Source organism: Camelus ferus, chromosome 3, assembly GCF_009834535.1.
Source record: "Camelus ferus isolate YT-003-E chromosome 3, BCGSAC_Cfer_1.0, whole genome shotgun sequence".
Classification (NCBI taxonomy): Eukaryota; Metazoa; Chordata; class Mammalia; order Artiodactyla; family Camelidae; genus Camelus; species Camelus ferus.
The window spans coordinates 107,124,966-107,147,303 of record NC_045698.1 but is presented as its reverse complement, the minus strand read 5'-3'; the positions used below and the strand labels follow the sequence as shown (position 1 = coordinate 107,147,303).

The 22,338-nt window shown below is 44.2% G+C and overlaps 1 protein-coding gene across 2 annotated transcripts in view; it reads left to right on the top strand.

The window, feature by feature from the left end:
• Positions 1 to 22,338, top strand: part of GLRA1 (glycine receptor alpha 1) — an 80,769-nt gene that overhangs the window by 29,197 nt on the left and 29,234 nt on the right. For both annotated transcript variants that reach the window (XM_006174609.2, XM_006174610.2), the window contains exons 2-3: positions 4,242 to 4,369; positions 9,942 to 10,009. In XM_006174609.2, coding sequence (XP_006174671.1) covers positions 4,242 to 4,369; positions 9,942 to 10,009 — 196 coding nt within the window. The remainder of the gene's footprint in view (positions 1 to 4,241; positions 4,370 to 9,941; positions 10,010 to 22,338) is intronic.

Genomic DNA, 22,338 nt, shown 5'->3' with positions numbered 1-22,338 from the left:
GCTCACCGTCTACAAGCAAAGACTTAAGCTCACCAGAAGCCACGGCTCCCATGGGCGTGGAGGGCCCCTTGCTGCATATTTTCTCTGCACAGAAGGACAAAGCACAGATTTACTAGAGGGGGCCCTGGAAATAATTTCATGCAAAATATGCTGTCTAAACATAGATGGAAGTGTACAATGATTATCAAGTGGACGGGCATAGCTATTTTGACATTAAAATGGAGGATTTATTTGAAAAAGAATTAGAGAAATTTTAGAATTAGAGTAAGGGATGAGGGATGATTTTAGGTGGTTCAACACACAATAATGTAGAATTCTTATTTCAGTCCTCATCATCGCAAGAGGAAAGTCTCAGTTCAGTGTTACTATGTCTCTAAGACCTTTCCAACACTTGTGATCTTCCTTGGGAACTTAGGGCAGTTCTCAGACTCAGAACGTCGGCCAGCAATAGTATATAACTAGGATTTTAAATTCTTCTCTTTCTCTTTCTCTTTCATTGTATTCACTGTTATCCTGTGTTATGGCAAGTAATTCTGATGTTTCATTTGTCAAGAGTGAAATACAAAATTTCCTTTCTTAAAAAAGAAGTGAGACAATTCAATGAAAACTTTTCAGTGATTATCAGTAGAGGTGGGACGGGAACAGGGCAAAAATTGTGAACGTGCTATCCAGGAAACTGGTACATGGTACACAGCAAAGATTTGACTAGAGAATTTCAAAATTTCCAAGAATTTTGCTATGAATCACCTGACAAAACAGAGGATCATTTAATAAGTCACAACTATTTCTTCCCCATTTTTAAGCGTGGTCAATTCAGAGTTGTGTATATGGAGATGGTTGGAAGTTGGACACATGTCTTTTTTACCCCCAACCCCTAATTATCCCTTCCTGCCCTTTCCCCTTTGATAACCATAGTTTGTTTTCTGTGGGAAGTTACATACATGTTTTGATTTTCTTGGATCTAACAATATAACAAGCTTCAAAAACAATAGTAATATTAGCTACAATCATGATTTATACTCTTCACAGTTTACAAAAGGTTTTCTTACACATTTGTAGCATTTGGATGAGGCAAGACTTGAAAATTGGAGTTCTAATCCTTTCTCTCACTCAAGTGCTGTGTGACCTGAGGCCAGTTACTTAACCTCTCAGCATCTCCATTTCCTCCAGTTCAGCTCACCATGCAAGGGTTGTTAGGGAGTCAGTGGCCAGGTGATCAGACTGTAAATGCCTTGCTGCAGACGTGCTAGGATACCTGGAAGATGCTTCAGCTTTGGGGAGGATTCAGGTATTAAATGGCACATTTTGCTAATAGCAAATGGTAGGGGGGATAATTTGGGGGCGAATTCATTCTCTCCTTGTATCACCTAATAGGATTCACGTTTATGAAAGAGACCTAAGGGCCAGAGATGGCTTACGCTATAGTAACCACTGGGAGGGAATACTACGTTCCCAAATCGTATTATCTGAGAGGAGGACCTGCAGAGAGAACAGGAGCTTATGAGAGCTTCATAACTGCCACTCCTAGAGTGGTTCGAGAAGTGAATTATAGCAGCAGAAAAGTCATAAATCACCAGCTGCGATCTGTGGTTCCGTTTGTCACACTAGAGCTGCACACCAGCTGTGAGTCTGGTGCTGAATGGAGAAAAGGCTGGGACAGTGGTACCAGCTGTGGGTCACGGAAGGCATCTGGCAGGACTTCCCAGTCATGTGGGGACTATGGGGCAGCTGAAAGCAGCAGAGAGCCCAAAAGAAGCCTCCAGAGTGGCTCTCAACTACTTCAAAGACACACACGTGCACATGCACATGCACATGCACACGCACACGGCAAGACAAGAGCAAGACAATACATTGAGTGCCTGCTATGTATCAAGAACCGTCCTTGGCACTTTTTTAACATGTGCTAGCTCAGTTACTCCTTGTGCAAAACTTATTTGATATAGCAGGCAACCAAAGTTCAGAGAGGTTAGGTAACTTCACCATGGTCACACAGCTAGTAAATGGAGACAAGTCTGATATAAAATCATCTGTTCTTTTCACTCTTTTCAAACTATTCTATATTACATCTCACAGGACATTTCAATAACACACACATGCAACAGACACACCATATACATGCCTTGTGAAAGACATTTCAGGCTTTCACACCCTATACCCTGTGTATACATACATGCTGCATGTACACACAAAAATGTCCAAGCTAAATCCCATGCTTAACAAACACTTGGACATGAATATGGTCTTCACATTTTTGTATATCCAAATCTATGTACCACAATCCACTATACATCCACAAACATTCCTGTGCACACCCTAGTCCTCATACACATCCATCTATTTGCACATGTAACATGCATATACTTCACACAGAGAAATCTACCCACATCACACAAACTCACAAACATCCATAGTCACACAGGTAGAAACAGTATAATTCATTTATCCCTCATATCGTCCATCAAAACGAGCTCTTCAGTATACGAACAAGGAATCTTCAGATTACTAAGCATGAGTGTCTAAAAATCCTAGAATACCTTCTGAATCTTCAAAGGAATAACAGATGACTTTCACCCTTTTTCATTAGTGAGTATAATAGTCTAATAATTTTTAAATTGTTAATCCAAACATGAATATTTATGAATACTTCCTACAAATCAGGACATTTGATTAATTAAAGTAGCACGTTATTCATTCATTCGTTCACTGTACAGTTACTGAGCACCAGTTATGTGTGAGACCCACCATGATAGACAACAGTAGGAGATTAAATAGACAAGCAATCAAGAAATATAACCACCATGATTCATGGTCTCGGAACTCAAACGCAAGTAGCGACAGGACAAAGTAGCATGGCCGTGAAACGTGCATGACTTGAAAGGACCGGGTGAGTGACGGGATGTGGGAGAGCATGAGAAAACATAAGTGCTACCTGGAAAACTGCGGTCTGGAGGAGCAAACTTGGGAAGGAAGCTGTGGCCTTCAGTTTGGAATGAACTTGAGGCAAGGCAGGACATCGAGGTGGACGTGCCCTCCAGGTGGTTTGCAAATGAAGAAAGGGGAAAGCCAGGGTGGAGGCAGGAACTTGAGAGCCATCCACTAGAGAGGCTCCCTTAAACAGTCACAATTCCGAGATCAGAAAAGGGGCCAAGGCAAAGAACAAGGGAGGTCTTCCAAGTCCTTGGGGAGCATGGCATCCTACCTGGCTGGGTGACAGCAACTCTCCTTTTATGCAACACATGCGCATCTCTCTGTATGCACACTTCCTCCAACTTCCCAGCCCCGAAGCACACAGCAGGGCTGCACTCGCTTCCAGCCTGCTCCAGGGTATAATTTTCAGGACCAGGGAAGCTCAGTTGCCCAAGGCAATACAAATGATTGCTCTTTAACCCTTAAGCTTCCAATCTTGACTCTTCTAGAAATCTGCATGCCTTTGAGAGTGTGGCAGGGGAAGGGCCACATCAGTAACCTATACTACGGTGTGAATGAAGACCTGGAACTACTTTGTTGTGGGAGAGGGGTGGCAGAAACAATGTGAAGCATCCCCAGCGGTTTGATGCCAAATCCCCCAACTCTTGATACACTGAGGGAAGCTACCACTGATTTACTCTGGGACCTATGTCAGATTCTTCTTGCGCTGTGCCTCAGTTCTCCTAACTGAGAATTTTTGAAAGTGCATGAGATAGTCCCATTAGAAAAGGCACCTAAGCTTGTAGAAGTTTGAGAAGACCTGAGGTAAAGACACCTGATTAAATTTGTGAGCCCAAATGCATTTGACTTTGGCATCTTAAAAAAAAAATTAGTAACTGATTCTAAAGAGAAACTTTGCGGAAAGGCTGGACTGTTTGATCTCTAAGATTCTTCTGGGCTGCACTGTTCTACGGACCTGTTAAATTGCTGGCACCCAAAACTCAGGTCTGGGCCAAGTGGGAGGTTAATCCTTCAATCTCCTCTCCCAAGGAAACCAGCAGCTAAGTGTGACCAAAACCTTACAGATGCAGCCTTAGAAGAGTCCCCGGCTTCTCAGCATCAATCAGACACCCAGCTACCCTCCAGGATCCCCGGCTGGCTGATACTTGGGCTGAGTAAACCTCATGAAGGACCTATATCACCCATTTCTCAGGCCAAGAACATTCTATGGTTCTTAGGGCTGGGCAGTCAACAGGGGCTGAGTGAGGCTGGGGCCTGACCACCGCGTGAGAAAGGGCCGTCACTAACCCTCTGCTTTCTCTCTCCTTTCTTAGCCTTGCTGCTTCTAAGGAGGCTGAAGCCGCCCGCTCCGCATCCAAGCCCATGTCACCCTCAGATTTCCTGGATAAGCTCATGGGGAGAACCTCTGGATACGATGCCAGGATCAGACCCAATTTTAAAGGTAGATAAACATGCATCTCAGGGCCCCAGAGATCTGTTTTCCTAGACTATGGAAGCAAGCAGCATGAAATTATATACAGACGGTAAATACAGGGTATAAATTCCATGACTCTTCCCTCTACCTGAAGCAAATATTGTGAGTCAGTTGGCCAAGAACAAACAAATCCTCAGAGTCCAACTCACAGTATCTCTAGTTGTCAGAGTCAGTATATGAATTACAGCTATTTGCAAGCTCTGGTTTAATGGACAAGACATTACCATGGAAAGTGGAGAAATGGGTTCAAGTTTTGCTTCGGGCACAAACTTACTTTCTGAGCTTGGAGAAGCCTCTTCCTTCCTCTGGGCCTCAGTCTCCTCATCTCTGCATGGATAGAGTTGGACATCTCTGCAGTTTTTAAACTATGCTTCATGGAGTTCTAGGACCTCCACCCTGGGTCCCAAAAGGGAGAAACAGAGGCTAAGATGAGCAAGTCCACCTTTGCTTCTCTCCTAATCAGCTCCACTTTTATTTGTCTTAGATGAGATGTTTCCAACTAAAATTCATCCACTGAAAGCACCTCCTAGGTTAACAAATAATTTTGAAACGGTCTAGCCTCATCAGAGTCACAATTTCAAATGCCTGGTAAGGCAACAGGGAGTGGGTGGAGACTATGGAGAAATAGAAATGAAGGCCCCTTGAAAGCGGGTGCTTTTCCTTAGCTCCAGCCAGTAGTTACTCTAGAGGAATGTGGGCCTTGTGTTGCCAGATCATCCAGAATTCCCAGGGGAGCCAGAAATCACTATTTATGCAAAACTGCTTGATTCCTAAAACCTGTAAATTCCAGGGTGGGGTAATAGCTCAGTGGTGGAGCACATGCTTAGCATGCACAAAGTCCTGGGTTCTATTCCCAGGACTTCCATTTTAAAAAAGTAAATTCAAGTAAAACATGTTTGTGAACCAGCCTTTTGTGTAGCCAGTTTACAAACCATACCTGAAGGGATCTGAGAAGTTTCTTTCAGCTCGCAGTCCTATGAGATCTTAATGTCTCATAACAAGAGGGGGCCAGTTCCCTTTGTCTACTGATGCTTTAGGAGGTGGTAACCACCTCTAACTGCCGAGCAGGTTTCTGCAGGCCCAGTGTTAAGGACTTCCTTGGGACCCTGAGCACCCCAACCTTCCTCCCAGCACCCCTGCAAAAATCTTATCTCAAAGACGCACAGCCAACCTCCTAATCAATTCTTGATTCCAGATGCCCTTCCTCACTGCTCCTTTTGGCTCAAGTCCAAGACCAAACAAGGGATGTGACAGCTGGTTACAGCTTCCTAACATCAGCTCAGTCAGCCCTCCTCCCCACTTTGTTCTCCAAGTCCCCTTTTCAGAGTGCTCTGCAACTAGAAAATTGGGAGATGCACTGAGCTTTGCTTGGGGGCCCACCTCCCACCTCTGTTTACCTCAAGGTGCTTCTGCTCCCCCACCACCTTGCTTCGGAGACCACTAACTTCCAAGATTATTAGCATAAACTTTCTTCCCTCAAGGACAGGTAAGTCAGTACCCAAGCCCTTCACCCGGGTCACAGTCTTAAACACCCAGAAGGCCAGGCAGGATGGTACATGACTGAAACAGGATGGGGATAAGCAAAGAAAACCAGAAACGACACTCCTGTAGGGGCTGCCACTTCCCAAGCCCTGCCCAGAGCTGCCAGGTAGGAATGCAGACCTTCCAAGATAAGGCCTAAGTCTGCGATTTTGTGTGAAATCTTCCTAGTTGGCAGCTAAATCACATCTTGTAGAAACACCATTGGTCAAGTCAAACACACCAGAAAACTGATCACCTGCTTGCATCCACTGCCCCTCTCAGTTTCAGGAATTTCGGCACGCTGCGCCCCCTGGTGGGACTTCTTGGAACTCCCGTCTGAGTAGACGTATCTTGGTCTTGCTCTCCTGAGAAAGGAGACTCACATATTGAACGTGGGTGCGTCCTGGGTTCATGTGTTAGTTATCTTCTGTGCATACTACTGGACTTGGCACAAAGAAGGGCCTCAATAAGCCTGTCATAAGTGAATAAATGAACAAATTACCCCAAAGATGTGCTAAGTAGAGCAGTTAAGTGACTTTCCCAGGTCACACTGCCAACCAAGACTGGGGACTTTAACGCAGCTAGCTACTCTGACTCAATTCTCTGTCTAATGCTAGTGATTTATTTATTTGCTTATTTCCTGATTCATTCATTTATTTACTTACTCACTTAGCAGTGGACATCTTTAAGAGAGAGAATTTCACGCAGACTATAAAACCATTGATTATGGGTCCTTCCCCCCTCCTCTACAACCTTACTCAAAACACTTGAGCCCCAAATCTACAGGACTAGATAACCTCTTAGGCCTCTCACAACCTGTGCTAGCTCTAACCCCTTCAGTCCCCTAGGACTTGGGCTCTGAGCACAGTGCAGCTTTGGGGGGGGTGCGCGGGGAGGTAATTATTATTATTATTTTTTTCTGGTGGAGGTACTGGGGATTGAATCCAGGACCTCATGCATACTAAGCATGTGCTCTACCCCTGAGCTGTACCTTCTCCTTGAGGTGCAGCTTCTTGGAACCCCACCCCAGGGCTGGGAAGCAAGATTGCTCTACTCTCCTGCTGTAAGTGATGAAACACTGGGAACAGGGCATCCCCTGGCCCTGAGCCCCAGGGTCCCTTTCACGCTGCCATGTAGTCCCACTTAAGATTCCCAAAAGCCCCCCTACAAACCACAGAGCTCCTGAAAAGCCCAGGCAGAGGAGGCCCCTGTGGCCCCCAACACAATAGGAAGAGGTCGGCATTGTTTGCAAACTCCACAGCATGGGTAATCACTCAGCAGGTTCCTTCAAGCACCAGAAATTTTGCCTGCTCCTGACTCTTGAAGATAGGGGTGCGGGGAAGAGCAGGCTGAGTCTACAGAACACAGTGGCAGTGCAAATCACAATACTGAAGTTCAAAAGCAGTAAAACTGGGTTCTAGACCTTCCACTGACTGCTTACCTGATATGAGTGACCCAGAGGAAATCACCTGACGTCTCTGGGCCTCTGTTTCTACATCTGTAAAATGACCCGATAGGACTAGGCCCTACCAGCTTTCAGATTCCGTATCTTCTGTGAGACTTTGTATATTATAATGGCTCCCAGCATCAGGGGCACAGCCCAAGGCAAACATGGACACAAAAGCAAAATTAAACTTTAATATTTAATGAAATATATACATTATCCTGCTGCCAAAGGCAGCCAGATTGTAATTTTCTTGAGGATAATTTAATTTCAGATTTATTTCAATGAACCACACCTCCCCATGGGGTCCTTTTGGCTGGCACCCTCTCACACACATAAATCAGGATCTAATGTATATGGGAGTCACAGCACCAGACACTTGCAGGGCCTGGGTAGGAACTCTGTGCATGTCATTTCAAGGCACAGGCAGTAACTCTTTGGGGCATCTTAATGGTATGAGGCTAAATGAGAAGAAAAACCTGGATCTGAGTCTAAATGAGGGGAGAAATAAAACCTTAAGAGGCCTTTGTTTAGGTAAAAGTGACCAAGGAAGCAGACTTCCACTCAGCATAAGGAAAACATTTTTTAGCAGGCAGAGCTATCCAACTATGGAAAGGGCTGCTCAAACTGAAATGAGTTCCCCAGTGCTGGGGGGGATCAAGCACTCAGCCTTGAATGGTAGCAGTGGTCCCTAAGGCTGGCTATGCACAACCATCAGCCGGTTGCTCATTCAACAATAGACTCTAGGCTAATTCCCATGGATGTGGGTTCACTGGGTCTGAGGTTGGGCTGAGGAATCTGTAATGTAACAAGTTCCCCAGATGATTCTACTGCAGACCATCCAGTCTGCACATCAGCTTGGGAAGCAATTGATTAGGTGGACTTTAAGAAAGCTTCCAGCCCTGAGATCTTATAACCTCATAATTCAAATGGGTAGCTTCCATAAGGGAATTCCAAACCCACGGAGTTGAGAGTGACTGCCCAGATCAAGAGATACTCTTCCAGACTGATGGGGAAATTGTGACCAGAAAAGGGAAGGTGTGAGCCTGAGGAAAAACAGCCAGGGAGTACTGAGGGCTGTGTCTAAAACCCAGGGATCCTGGCAAAGCCCTTGCAAGGAGAGCCTAGATTCTCACAACAGGATTGAGTCCCTTTCCACACACCAAGATTTTTGAAAAGAAGGAAATCTCAGCAGAGTTTGGGTGAAATGCTTGGGCTCCTTTTTCAAGAAGGACAGAGGGGTGGGTATCAGAAAACCTGAGTTCAAGTGCTGGCTCCACCACTTGCTGGATAAATAAGCCCAGGTGAATTAGTAAAAATTCTGTGCTCTCTGTGTTCCACTTATGAAGCTAAGATAGGAACTTGGCCCTGACTACCTCAGGATCTCATGGGGATCAATAAGAAAATGGACATGAAAAAATTCACAAATTGCATGTGCAATCTTATGAGAAGGATTATGACCTATTATCCAAGTCTTATCTACCTTCAAGGTCAGCTCAAGTTCATCGCCTTCATGAGATCTTCCCTGATGCCTTGCCCTTTGGAACCTCTCTCACACCCAGATTCCTACTGCGTCTATCTCCCTTAATCATGGTCTCACAGTCCTCCCTGGTAATTTTATCCTGGCCCTTTGTCACCTCCTGTGGAAGCCCAGTGCTTAAAATCCTGGATTTTGCCACTGTGTGACCTTAAGCATGCCCTTTCCTTTCTCTGAACCTCTTTCATACAAGTAGAGCTGTTAAGACCACTCGCTTTGTCATGAGATCAATCTAAGCTCAAGCTTGACCACTGACTAGCTGTGTGGCCATGGACAAATAACCTCTCTGAGCCTCTGTTTCCTCATCTGTAACATGGAGGTACTAACTCTGTCTTCTCATGGAGTTGTTGAGAGGATAGAATGAGATAATGTTAGTATCACTCTCAGCACAACAGCAAACCTTGCTCAGTAAATGGTAACTGCTATAATTAATAGTGTAAAATGAAGAGATTGGACTTCAGTTAGACAGAGGTCCCTCTAGCAAAGAGATTCCAAAGAGCAAATATTTCTCCAGTTCTTCCCCATCCCTTGCAGTAGAATTTAAAAAGCTTGCTTATGGACTTCCCTTGAGGTTCCGTCCAGATTCCTCGGCTGGGCATTCCCATCAATGCCCTTTCAGACAACCATCCTTGGTTCATTAGTTCAAGGCAAGGAACTTGCTGTTCCTTGTGATTCCCAAGGTGGCCTCCAAATGTTGTAGCCGTAAATACATTTCAGCCACAAATTAGAAGGCAGCCAATGGGGTTTGCGAAAGGGATTTCAACCATATGGCAGGATGATGAATCATCCTATGTTAATGAAAGTACATCTCAGCTCAGCCTCTGGTGTTCTGTACCTGGTGCTCACTTGGGGACCAGGGAATCTGGCATAGCAATGCGGCTGGAAGTCCCAGCTGCTAGAGGGTGGGGTGGAGGGCAAGCAAGGATCTCCCCCACCAAGGGGGATCCATCCCTAAAGTCAGTGTCTCAGGTAAGGGTCCTTTCCTGTGGGTTTCCTCATGGCCTTGGAGCTAAGCAAGAATCTCTTTTGATTGGCAGGTCCCCCGGTGAACGTGAGCTGCAACATTTTCATCAACAGCTTCGGTTCCATCGCTGAGACAACTATGGTGAGTGAATCAAAACACAAGCTGCTGTTTCCTGCTGGGGATGTCTCTCCTGCTGAAATAGTTACCCTCTGTATTGCTCTTCCCCAAGGAGGTAGAAAATCTCATGTTTTTTCAGGTCTCTGGGGGTAAACCATGGGATTTGGACATTTTTAGTGCCCCACTCAATGTTCTGGGTGAAGATATATCTGAAAATGGCGAAAGAGCTAGGAGCACACGCTCCACACTCAGGATTATAAAAACAAAATTCTATCAACAGGCTAAAGTTTTAGACTAAAGCAAAATGTAAAAACCTGCTTTTAAATTTAAAATTCAACTGCGGAATAACAGAGGACTGTTTTAGAAGCTGAAATGGGTATGTTGGGTTGATTCTTCTCTCTGCTTTTGTATGTATTTGAAAATTCCCACAGTAAAAAGTTTAAAATAAATCAATTACGCTAGGAAAAAAGACTAGATGGAAAAATACCAAAATGTTAATAGCAATTATCCTTAGATGGCAGGCTGATGGATGATTTCATATTCTTCAGTATTTTTATATTTTTCAAATTTCTACAAGGAGTAAATATTACATTTGCAATTATAAATAAAAGTCACACTATTTTAATTTTTTTCCTCAATCCGTGAAAAAAAAATCAATTGTCCGAGTTTTGAAAGGAGTGATCTAGCTTTTGAGAAAATAATTAAGGCAGCATAAAATGATCTCTGTATGAGCAGAGTGAGAACTAGCCAGTCAATCACCAAATCCTGTAGATGTAACTGCCTTGAAATCCTCCAAACCATGTATTTCCAGACGTCCGCCTGCCCCTAGTCTAGTTCAGCCTTCCACTGTGGCTGGCTCACATTACTGCTAAGTGGCCCCGATTTTCACCTTGACCCCCTCCAATCCATTCTCTCTCACTCACTGGTCTTTCTAAGATGCAAACCTAACCCCACCAGTCCTCTGCTTTAACGCCTCCCTCGTGGCTCCCCCGTCCCTTTGCCTTTCTGGTTCTGCCTGCCCATGTCTCTTCCTCTGTCTTCCTACTCTGAGTACAGGGAACTGTTCAGCGTTTACACAGGCGGTGCTCTCTCTCTGACTTACAACCTTCTACTGATGCTGTTGAGGCCTCGGCCCAGAGCATCCATTCCAGCCTCCTTTCTCTTATCAACCCCGATGCTCCTTTAACATCAGAATTACCTCCATAGGAAGCCTTCACACTCTAACACGTGTGTACACGTGTGTGAGTTCATGTGTGTGCTCGACGTAAGGCTAGGGTGGGTCCTTTGTACACATTCTCATGACCCATGTCACAGTTCCCAGAACACCACTTACCACCGACACTTACACTGTAACAGTCTGCTCATCTGGCCCTCATCTCACTGTAATGTAAGTGCTTTGGGGGCCAGGATCTTGTCTCATTCCCTGTGGTGACCTCAGCCGCTAACACGGTGATTTAATAACAGGTGCTCAGTAATTTGGGGAAATAAATAAGCCAAATCAGATATATTCTCTGTTGATTCAAACCTTATTTGGTCCTAAACATTTATGGAGGTAAGATCTAACCTTTTAGTCCCAGGCTGGCAAAAATTACTGAGCTCTGTATGTCATTGTGGCAAATGGTCCAAAATTCTATTCTGTTGCAAAGAGGCCAGGATATGGTCAGGTGGAGCCTGCCCACATCCAGAGGACAACTGACCCAATTCCCTACAACTAGCAGGGAATTACGGAGATGGCCCTGCCCGTTGACTGAGAACAAGCATGGCTGCGTTTCCCTGGGAATCCAGGTCCAAACACCAAGTCTTTCCACCCTGTGCCTGGATGTCTTGTTATAGACCCCAATGAGCTCCTCTGCTTTTTTCCTCCTCCCTCCCAAATCAGAAGCCTGTTGACATTCACATTATGCATAAACTTTGTGTGGTGAGTGCTGACACTTCCACCCTTCTCCCCGAAATGGTAAAGAGTTATCAAGCCAAGTCAGGGACCACCCCTTTATGTAAAGGACTTGGTTACATGAGGACAGGTGTACACATCTGCACTCCAGCAGCACCCCACCTGTTTCCCTGTAATGGTCACACAGAGATCGATTTCTTTGATACAGATTACTAAACACAGATTCCTGAAGCAGCTTGCCCTTACTTTGTGTGGCAGTTAGAAGCCCAGGCTCTGAAGTCACAGAGACCTGGGATCACTCCCTACACGTACAATCTCTCTACACCCCTGTTTGTAAAATCCCAGGGGTGATTAACATATGACTTTACCAAGTTATTTTCAAGTTATTATGGATGGAAATTATGTGCAGGAAAGAGTTTATCACAGTAAAACCCTTGTAAATGCTCTTACTGTGTTCAGTGATGATGGTGATGATACAGACTCTGGGTGCTATCACTGACAGCTGTGTGATCTTAAGTCATCCCTAGACTTCTCTGAGCCTTAGTTTCCCCTTCCCCAGTGTCTCCTCGCCCCCTTTTCAGACTTCACTCCGGCTGCATTTTAGTTTCTACAGAGACAGTGTAGCAGTTAGAACAGAGTCTTCCACGCCCAGACAAAATCTGAGGCTCAGCTATGTGACCTTGAACAAGGCAGCCTGTCTAAGTCAGCCTCCTCATTTGTAGAACAGGGGACAGATAGCATCCACCTCGCCACCTGTTGTGAGGATCGGGAGGTAAGGCACAAAAGTGCTAAGCTCAGCATCTGACACAAAGTACACACACGATGAAGGTCAGCTATTATTAACTGCCAGTCATAATTTTCCACACATTTTCACATTCACTTTCTCACTGGACGCCTTCACCAAACACTTGCTCTAACAATCACTCTATAAAGTAGACGTGGCAGACACAGTGTTCCCCAATTTACAGCTAAGGAATCTGAGATTTGGTGACAATGCATCCCAGAACGAGTTAGTGACTGAGCAGTGATTAAGACCCAATTCTCATAACTGTCAGAACATCGAAGAGCAAAGACTTGGAACATTGAGGGGCCCCAGACCCACAAAACACACTTGAACAATGACCTAAGTGTTATCAAACCTCAAATTGTGCCAGGCTCAGCATGCCTCAGGAGAAAACAGTAAATGAAAAATGAAGATAACCGACTAGGGGAGCCCAGAGGAGTGGCCCCCTGGGGTGGAGACAAATAATGTTTAGACGGAAAGTGAAGGGTAAGCAACAGTGTGCTTCTTTGGGAGTGGAACACAAATGACAGTTTTCTCCTTGTTAACTGAAGTTAATCCAAACTAGGAGTTGTCATTTTCCAGCTTCTACATTGCATAATGATGTGATTCCCCGCCCCCTCACTGGGTTCTTAATTAGCTACAGGTGTTTAATTTACATTGTGGATGATTTGGGGGGAAAAGAACCTAAAACCTCAGAGCTAGGAAAAAAAACCTTAAGAAATTGTCTAAGTCAGCCTTTATCTCACAGAGAGAGAGAATCTGATGGCTGGAGTGGGGACATCACTTGAGGAAGGTCACACAGCATGGAACAGGTGTGGCAGAAACCCAGGTCCAATGTTCTCCATGGTGGCCAAGGGGTTCCCTCCCCCTCAGCTTCTTTCTCCCCTGGATCCCACCAACCAAACTCTTTGGACCACTTTCCCATTCAAGCCTCTTTCCTTGTCACTCAGAATATGCTTAGAGGCCAAGATTGGACTCGTATTAATATGATAACAAGAGCAACAACCACACATTTAATGCTACAGTGTGCCAGGCAGTGTGCAGAGCACTTCTACATATCTCATCTCATTTAGACCTCATAGCAACCCCTACAAGGCAGGACATGTCATCCCCATTTTACAGATAAGTAAGCTGAGGCTCAGGAAGGTTGAGTCACTTCCATAAGGACATATGACTAATTGGTGGCAGAAGTGGGATTTGAACTCAGATCTATGTCACTCCAAAACCCACGTTCTCCTGAGCCAAATGTAAATATTTAATTCCTGGATGTTTTGGATTACCTAGACCTCACTTGTTTTTTCTCATCATAAGAAAGTTACAGCTGAAAGGGAACTTCATTGAACAGACACGCCCAGGGCTCTGCCTCACCAACCATGCAAAGAACTGGTTGTGCATCCTGGCTCATGGCAACATGGACATAGTCCCAGCGTCAGAAGCCTTCCAGGCTGTGTTTATTCTCTAAGAGCAGCAGGAGTGCAGAGTAGCTCTACAAACAGCTGGAGCCCCCAGGCCTGACGGTCTGCCTCCCAGGGCCTGGCTTTGCTCACCAGAGCTGACAGACCTGAGAGCAGAGAAGGCAGCCAGCAAAGCAACAGGGGTCTCCAGCCATTCTCGGCTGAGGTTGGCTGGCCTTCATCTGACCTTTCCAGCGACTCTCGTTGAGTCTGTGCAGCAAGACGAAGACAGAGGTTGGAACAGGAATGGATGAGGGAGAAGAGGGAAGAGAGTCCTGGTCTAGAGTGGTACCTTTGGCAGTCAATAAAAGATCTAGAACTCAAACCTAGAGGGAACCATCCAGCTTGTCTGGACACATGCTTATCAGCACAAGTAAGTGTGTGCACTGCAGCATCTGTATGTCTTTTTTTTTTTTTAAGGAAAAACTGACTTTATCAGTGTGTATGATTTGTCTGTTGTCTGTCTATCTTAACATAAGGGTTTTTTTAATATATACTAGTTTATCTATTCTGTACATAGTAGTTTGTATCAGCCAATCCCAAACTCCCAGTTTATCCCACCCTCCTCCCTTTCTCCTTTGGTAACCATAAGTTTTTTTCTTTTTTTTTTCCCCCAGTAAGTTAATTTGGAGGGGGGCATTTCATTATGTATTTATTTAAATAATTTACTGAGGTGAAATTCACAACCTGGAAATTTACTATTTTAAAATGAACAACTCAGTGGCACTCAGTACATTCACAGTGTTGTGCAAACACCACTTCTATCTAGTTCCAAAATATTTCCATCACCCAAAATAAAACCTCTTACACATTAAGCACCTTCCCTCTATTGGCTCCTTCCTCCCAGCCCCTGGTAACCACCAATATGCATTTTCTCTCCCCTAAGTTTGTTTTCTATGCCCATGAGTCTCTTTCTGTTTTGTAAGTAAGTTCATTTGTGTCATTTTGTTAGATTTCACAGATAAGTGATATCATATGATGTGTGTCTTTCTCTAACTGACTTACTTCACACAGTATGTTCATCTCTAGGTCCATCCGTGTTGCTGCAAATGTGCGTGTTTGTGGTATGTGTGTGCACGAGTCAGCACATTTACCTGAGCCTATATGCATGTCCGTGTGAATGTGTGTACATACAAAAGCATGTGAATAAGTGAAAGAATCTTTAAATGTGTATCAGTCCTTGGCTGTAAAAACAAAATGTGTATCCATGTGTGGGTATATTTATACATGTGCACAGATGTACATGTGAGTGTGTACATGTGGGGACACGTAGAAGGCTGGAATTCTCGTGCAAGTAAATGTGAACAGACGCGAGAGACAGTGTGTGTGTGTGTGCAGACAGAGTGTCTGTGTATGTGTACTGACGTCCTCTGGGCATGAATCCTAGCATCTTCATTATCAGGACATGTGCTCCAGACTCTCTTGCCAAGGGCCAGGCTACCCTGGTACAGAGACAGGCACACCGTGGCCAGGACCCCTGGCGATTGGCAATGGCCTGTCCACCTACAGTTCACAAGTTTGGCCTTATTTGTAGATATTAGCAGGCAATGGACAGAGCCCTGAACCAGGAATCCAGAGACCAGAGTTTGAGTTCTAGCACCGCCACAATTTAATACCACTGAGACTCAGTTCCCCCTTGGCACCTGGCTCTAGGAATGATGTGCAGAATACGTGAGAAACAGGTATGAGAGCACTTTATGAACATGACAAAAATGTAAAGGATTATTAACTAAGTAATAAGCTAAGGACTCCCACATATAAGCATAAGGAAACACCTTTCTGGGTTTCTGTTTGTTTGTTTGTTTGTTTGTTTTTTAATTTAATGAAAGTACTAGGGACCGAACCCAGGACCTCATGCATGCTAAGCACATACTCCACCACTGAGCTATACCCTCCCCACTAACCCTTCTGGTTTTTTCCTTGTGTTCCCTATTTATTCATTTATTGTTTCCACCCCAATTTTCAGGGTTCCATACTGTCTGTGCTGAATATGGCATTAGGCTCTAGGGACATAGATCTGTTTTGCTCATATTAGGCTAGGCTCTCCTGTAGCAACAAACAACCCTGAAATCTCGGTGTCTTAACACAGCAACGATTGACGTACTCCCCTAAAGTCTGCTATAGATCAGAGGGGGGGGGGCTCTCTAGGACTGCTGTCCCCCACGTCGTGGCTGAGGCTGAGCCTTGCATTTCCATGTCAACATGTGACTTCACATTTGCCGTGCAAGGGAAGAAGGCAGGGAAGGGCTGAACACTGGCAAGTAAATGCTTTCTACCCAGAAGCGACATGTACCACTTTTGCTCGCATTTCACCATCCGAAGGAAGTCACACGGCCCTGCCTGAAGAAAAGTATCCTCCCTTATGTCCCCCAGAGTAAGCAGGAACCAGACACCAGTGAACAGTAGGTCTCTGCTTTCAAGGAGGCTATTGGAGACGGTGGACAAGAATACCAAAGCTGATACCGCAGTGTGGTGAGTGGGGTTACAGACGTGTGCACAGGACGCCAGGGAACACAGAGAATTATGGCAACCAATAGCAACACTTTGGGAGTGTGAGTAGAGCTCGGTGGTAGAGCGCATGCTTAGCATGCCTGAGGTCCTGAGTTCAATCTCAAGTACTTCCGTTAAAATTTTTTCTAATATTACACAACATTTTATAAATATGTATCATGTGCCAGACCCTGGGAAAACGCCGTTGTGTGATTTTGAGTGATTTCTCTAGAGTAGAAATCTGATCGTGGTACTTTCCGTGTTAAAACCTTCCAGGAGAGAATGGCCTTGTGGAATGATGCAAAGGTGAGGGGGCTTTTAAAAGCTGGTGTGTGTTCAGCAGTGCTGAAAGAGGAGACAAGTCAAGCAGGAAAAGAGAATGGTGTCCAGTGGGGTTTGGTGGTGGGGGAGGGGAGGAGAGGATCTGGTATGAAATTAGGGAATGTAATTTAGGAGCAGGAAGAAAGCAAGAGACAAAAGGAAGCAAAGACAGGGGGAAGATAATTCTTTGAGATAATTCTACTGTAAAGGGAAGGAGAGGTGCTGGCAGCGGTGTTTGTCATTTATTGAGCACTTTTCTAAGCACCAGGCATCTGTGGCTGGCAAATTATGGGGATTATTTCATAACAATCCTTTATTATAGGTGAGGAAACTGAAACGCAGAGAGGCTTAATTCACCCAAGCTTTTCCAGCCAATAAATGTCATCAGCAGTCATTACCCCAGGCTGCCTGAATCCTGGAACCCTGCTCTTGGCCTTGGCCTAGTCCATCTCCTGAGCTGGGGGCAAGAGGAGAGGCTGCAGAGCCAAGCAGATAACGGGGTCATGGGAGGTCATGGCCTCGTCCTGGGCTTCTGCACTCTGGCCTGGCTAACAGATCGGATCTGTGCTGTTCTATCAGAACTGGTATCATGGGAAGACCTTGACTATCCATCCCTGTGGGTATTTGCAAATGAGACCTCAAGATACATGAAAACAGCTACCATGGAAGGAGATGACATGCCCCTCATGTCCGACCATAAAAGTTAACACATTGTTTAGGGAGCAGCCACTTCACAATGCCTGCCTACTGCTGGGATTGACTGAAATGAATCAATTGATGAATGAACTGGGATCAGCTGAATGTATGAACTGATTGTGAATCATAGAAGATAAAACTTAAATCCATCTACTTCTTTCCAAGTCTGCTGCTGTCAACTCTAGGTAAACTTGGCACCGTCTCTCCCCTGCTTGACTGAAACAGCCTCTCCTCCCTGTGTCCCCTCCCACTTCCCATGGTGGCTAGTAGGATAATTTTAAACCGTCAATCAGATCACCACATTCTTCTTCTTCAAATCCTGCAACAGCTTCTCAGTGCTCTTACTACGTTCAGTTCCCTCTGCCCAGAAAGATCTTCGCACGATCAGCTCCTTCTCATCCTTCAGGCCAGCTCAGATACCGCTGCAGAGGTCCCTTCCCTGATTCCCTATCAAAAATGTTCCCCCTTCCAGTCACTGTCACATCACGTTCTGTTGTCTTCAGAGTAATATCTAAAAAGTAAGTTTGCTTGTTAGTTTGCTGTTTTGACTGCTTTTGTATTGAGTGCAGGGACCTTGTCTCTTTCAATCATTCCCTACACTTCCAGTGCCCAGTGCACTGCCTGAACCATACAAGCTCAATCAATATTTATGGAGAGAATTAACTTGGAAGTTCTCTAGTTCAACACCCACCTGTGGTCAGAACCTCTGCCACAAACATTGTGGCCAAGTAGTTTCTCCCTGCTCACCTCCAGGGATGGGAAACCCTGCACCTCTCAAGGCAGCCCATTTCATCTTGGGACACCTCCAACATCTCCATTTTCCCGTGGCTTTCATTCTGATCCTGGGGCCACAGAGAGCCAATTTCTGCACCTGACAGCCCTTCCAGGAACTGAGGTCAGTCCTCTTGCTCCCCCCCACCCCTACATCTGGCTCCTTAGACCATTCCCAGTTCTCAGTCCCCTTACCACCCAAGGTGCTCGCAGAGTACATCCAGCGCATCCATTCCCATCTCAAGATGAAAGGCCAAGAAATGAACCCAAGCCCTCAGGGGTGCTCAGAGCAGAGCAAAGTGGGCCAGTCCTGTCCTTACTCTGAGTTAGTGGGTTCAAAGCATTGTTTTTGACAACAGCCCCCCCCACAGTTCATTTTTAAGCTGAATCTTTTTGTTTGTTTGTTTGTTTTTATTGAAGCATGGTCAGTTTACAATTTTGTGTCAATTTCTGCTGTACAACATTGTGATTCATTTATCTGTACATTTTTTCGTATTTTTTTTATTATAGGCCATTACAAGGTATTGAATATAGTTCCCTGTGCTATACAGTGTTGTTTACCTATTTTATCTATAGTAGCTAGTGTCTGCAAATCCCGAACTCCCAGTTTATCCCTCACTGTCTCCTTCTCTCCCTGGTTACTGTAAGTTTGTTTTCTACGTCTGTGAGTTTGTCTCTGTTTTGTAAATAAGTTCATTTGAGTCCTTTTTTTTTTTTTTTAAGATTCCACATATAAGTAATATCAAGTGGTATTTTTCTTTCTCTTTCTGGCTTACTTTACTTAGTATGATGATCTCATGTTCATCCCTGTTGCTGCAAATGGCATTGTTTTATTATTTTTATGGTTGAGTAGTATTCCATTCTATAAATATACCACAACTTCTTTATCCAATCATCTTTCGGTGGACATTTAAGTCACTTCCATGTTTTGGCTACTATAAATAGTGATGCTATGAACTTTGGAATGTGTGTATCTTTTTGAATTAGAGTTCCCTCCAGGAGTGGGGTTGCTAGATCATAGAATAAATCTACTTTTAGTTTTTTGAGGAATCTTCATACTGTTTTACATAACGGCTGCACCAAACCACATTCCCACCAACAGTGCAGAGGGTTCCCTTTTCTCCACACCCTCTCCAGCATTTATTGTTTGTAGATTTTTTTAATGATGGCCATTCTGACCGGTGTAAGGTGATACCTCAGTGTAACCTGAATCTTACGTAGCACTTTAATGAACTGATTTTTGAGAATGGGCTGTTGTGGATGAAGTGGAGCCGAGACCAGGAATCTCAATTCCCATGGTCTTTTCCTCAATCTGCCTTTCCAAGGCAGCTCTGGGACCCTCCTCAGAACCCTAAAACCATTTCTACACACACCATCACCAAGACATTTCGGTTTAGGTAACAAGTCACAATGTTGATTGACACTAAGCTTATGGACAGCAAAACTCTGGAACTTGTTTTAAAGCATATGAGTAACAGATGAAAACAAGGTTTTGTAGTAAATCCAATAAAAAAGAGAAGAGAGGGAACAGGAATGCCCCTGCTTCACCCTCTCCCCTTGTCCCATCGAAGATAACCGCTGTAGGCAAACATTTTCTTGTACATTCTTCTGGTCTCCTTTCCTTGATTACACATCCATTTATGTGCATTACCCATCTTTGTGTAAATAGGATTGCACAATACAATTTGCTTTTTCCGCCTCACCATGTCTCAGAATCTCTCCACACTACAAACATAGATCTATCTCATTCTTAATCCAAATTTGGAAATATAATAAGTGGTTTATTATTATTATTAAACATTTATTATTATGCTTATTATAAACATAAGAAGTGGTTTATTATATATTATTGATATATGACCAAATGATTTAATCAATGTTTCCAGACTTTATGGCTTGCCTGTAAAATTCCACATACGATCGTTTTATGGTATTTATTTGACCAGACTTCTCCTCATGGACCTGTAGATTGGTGGAGATTTTCACTAATACAAACAGTGCAGCAGTGCACCTTTCCCTGGGATAGATCACAGGAGTGGAGTCATTTTATCAAAGGACATGCACTTTTTAAAATTATTTTGACAAATATTATCGCCCAACTCACTTCCAAAGAAGTGTCAGTAACTTACTGTTCCCCAACAGTCCTCATTTCTCTTTCTCCTTTCTGACCCAAGATACTAGCCAAGCTTTTTAAATTTACCAAATGGGATTTTTTAAGTGGTACTTCACTGCCATTTTAAATTTTCACTCCAGATTCCTCGTGAATTTGAGTGTCTCTGCATATTTTTTGGCATAGTGAGCTTTTTTCATAATATCATAGGCTTCTTTTTCACACGTACCTGCTTAATCCATGTGGAGTTTGGTTTTCTGTAAAGTATTTGGTGATGGTTTACCTCTGTTTTTCTCTGGTTAGATAGTAATTGTCCCAGCATTATTCTTAAGCAGGGACTGTTTCTCCACTGATTAGAAATGCTGTCTTTCTCATACACGCAGTGCCCCTGTGTACCTCAGTCTCTTTCCAGTCTCAGTTTGTTGTCTCATTGCTGTTTGTCTGCTTCTGCGCCAACACCACACTCCTTTCACTATTATGGCTTAGCGCTGGATTTCTGTGTCTTGTAGAGAAAGTCCTCTTTGTTCTTTTATAAGGTTTTCTTAACATTTGCAGCCCATTTCTTTTTCCACATGAACTGCAGAATCAGCTCGCCTATGGAAATCACCTCAGATTTTGATTGGGACTGCACTGAGTTTATAGATTAATTTGCAGAAAATTGACATCATAACAATAATATATAAACGTGGTATGCCTCTCCATTTATATAGGCATTCATTTGTGCCTTTCAGTAAAGTTTTAGAGTCATATATATATATATGTGTGTGTGTGTGTGTGTGTGTGTGTGAGAGACACACATTTCTTGTTAGGTTTATCCCTAGATTTTGTGTGGGGTTGGTTGCTGTTGAGGATGAGACCCTTACTAGTTGTTGCTTTTCCCATTACACTTTCATTACACTACACAGCTAATGCTAAGTGACTTCTTACACTCTGGGGTTTGGGAGATCCGAGAGAAAGTCTATTAAATGTCATCCAGTTAGACGTGGCTTAACACTCCACAAAGCCTTGGTAAACTGAAGACCAAGAGAAAGCCAAGGAGGGAGCCCTCAGAAACGCCATTAGAGTGGGTTACAGGCAGAAAAACAGGGTTAGAGGCAGCTTTAGCATCACCTGCTGGGTGACTCTCTCCAATACGCCACCAAGAGAGGCATCACACTTGTGAATTTATGGCAGCCCAGGGTTGGCTCTCCATCAGATCAGATTCACCAAGACTGACTAACGACAATCAAACCCACAGAAGACTGAAGTGGGTAAATAGGACTGCCGAGTTATTTACTGATAGGGCTTCCCAATCTAATAATAGCAATCCTTGTGTCCTCTATAAAAGCACCCCCTTGCCACTCTCCGAATACCAGGAAAGCAAATCAAAAGTTGCCTTTGACATACTGAATTGGAGGAAAGGAAAGTAGACAGCCTTGATGACAGTTTCATCCAGACCAGAGAGAGGGCTAAGACACTGTCCTTCCCTCATGATACGCAAACTCTCTTTCCAGAGACAAAAGATGGTGTTATCCCAAGTCATGTGACCCTGTCCTTCAGATGATGCTGGATTATCACCTGCCAAATTCCTGCTCCTCAAACTGGCCTTTCTTATACTACAATGAACGTCTATGATATGTTTATAAAATAGTTCTCTAAACAAGACATGATACAATAAATTAGGGTTCCTCTTACTACATTACCAGCGCACACCTGTTCACTGCAAGTACACAGGGGTCACTGCACTGACGCTGGGGCTCGCCGAATTTCTCTGCTGCGCGTTCATCTCTGCTGGTAGCTTAACTCTCAGAGACCAACCTTATCCTCCATATCGCCGAGGTTGCTAGTGTTGTGTCC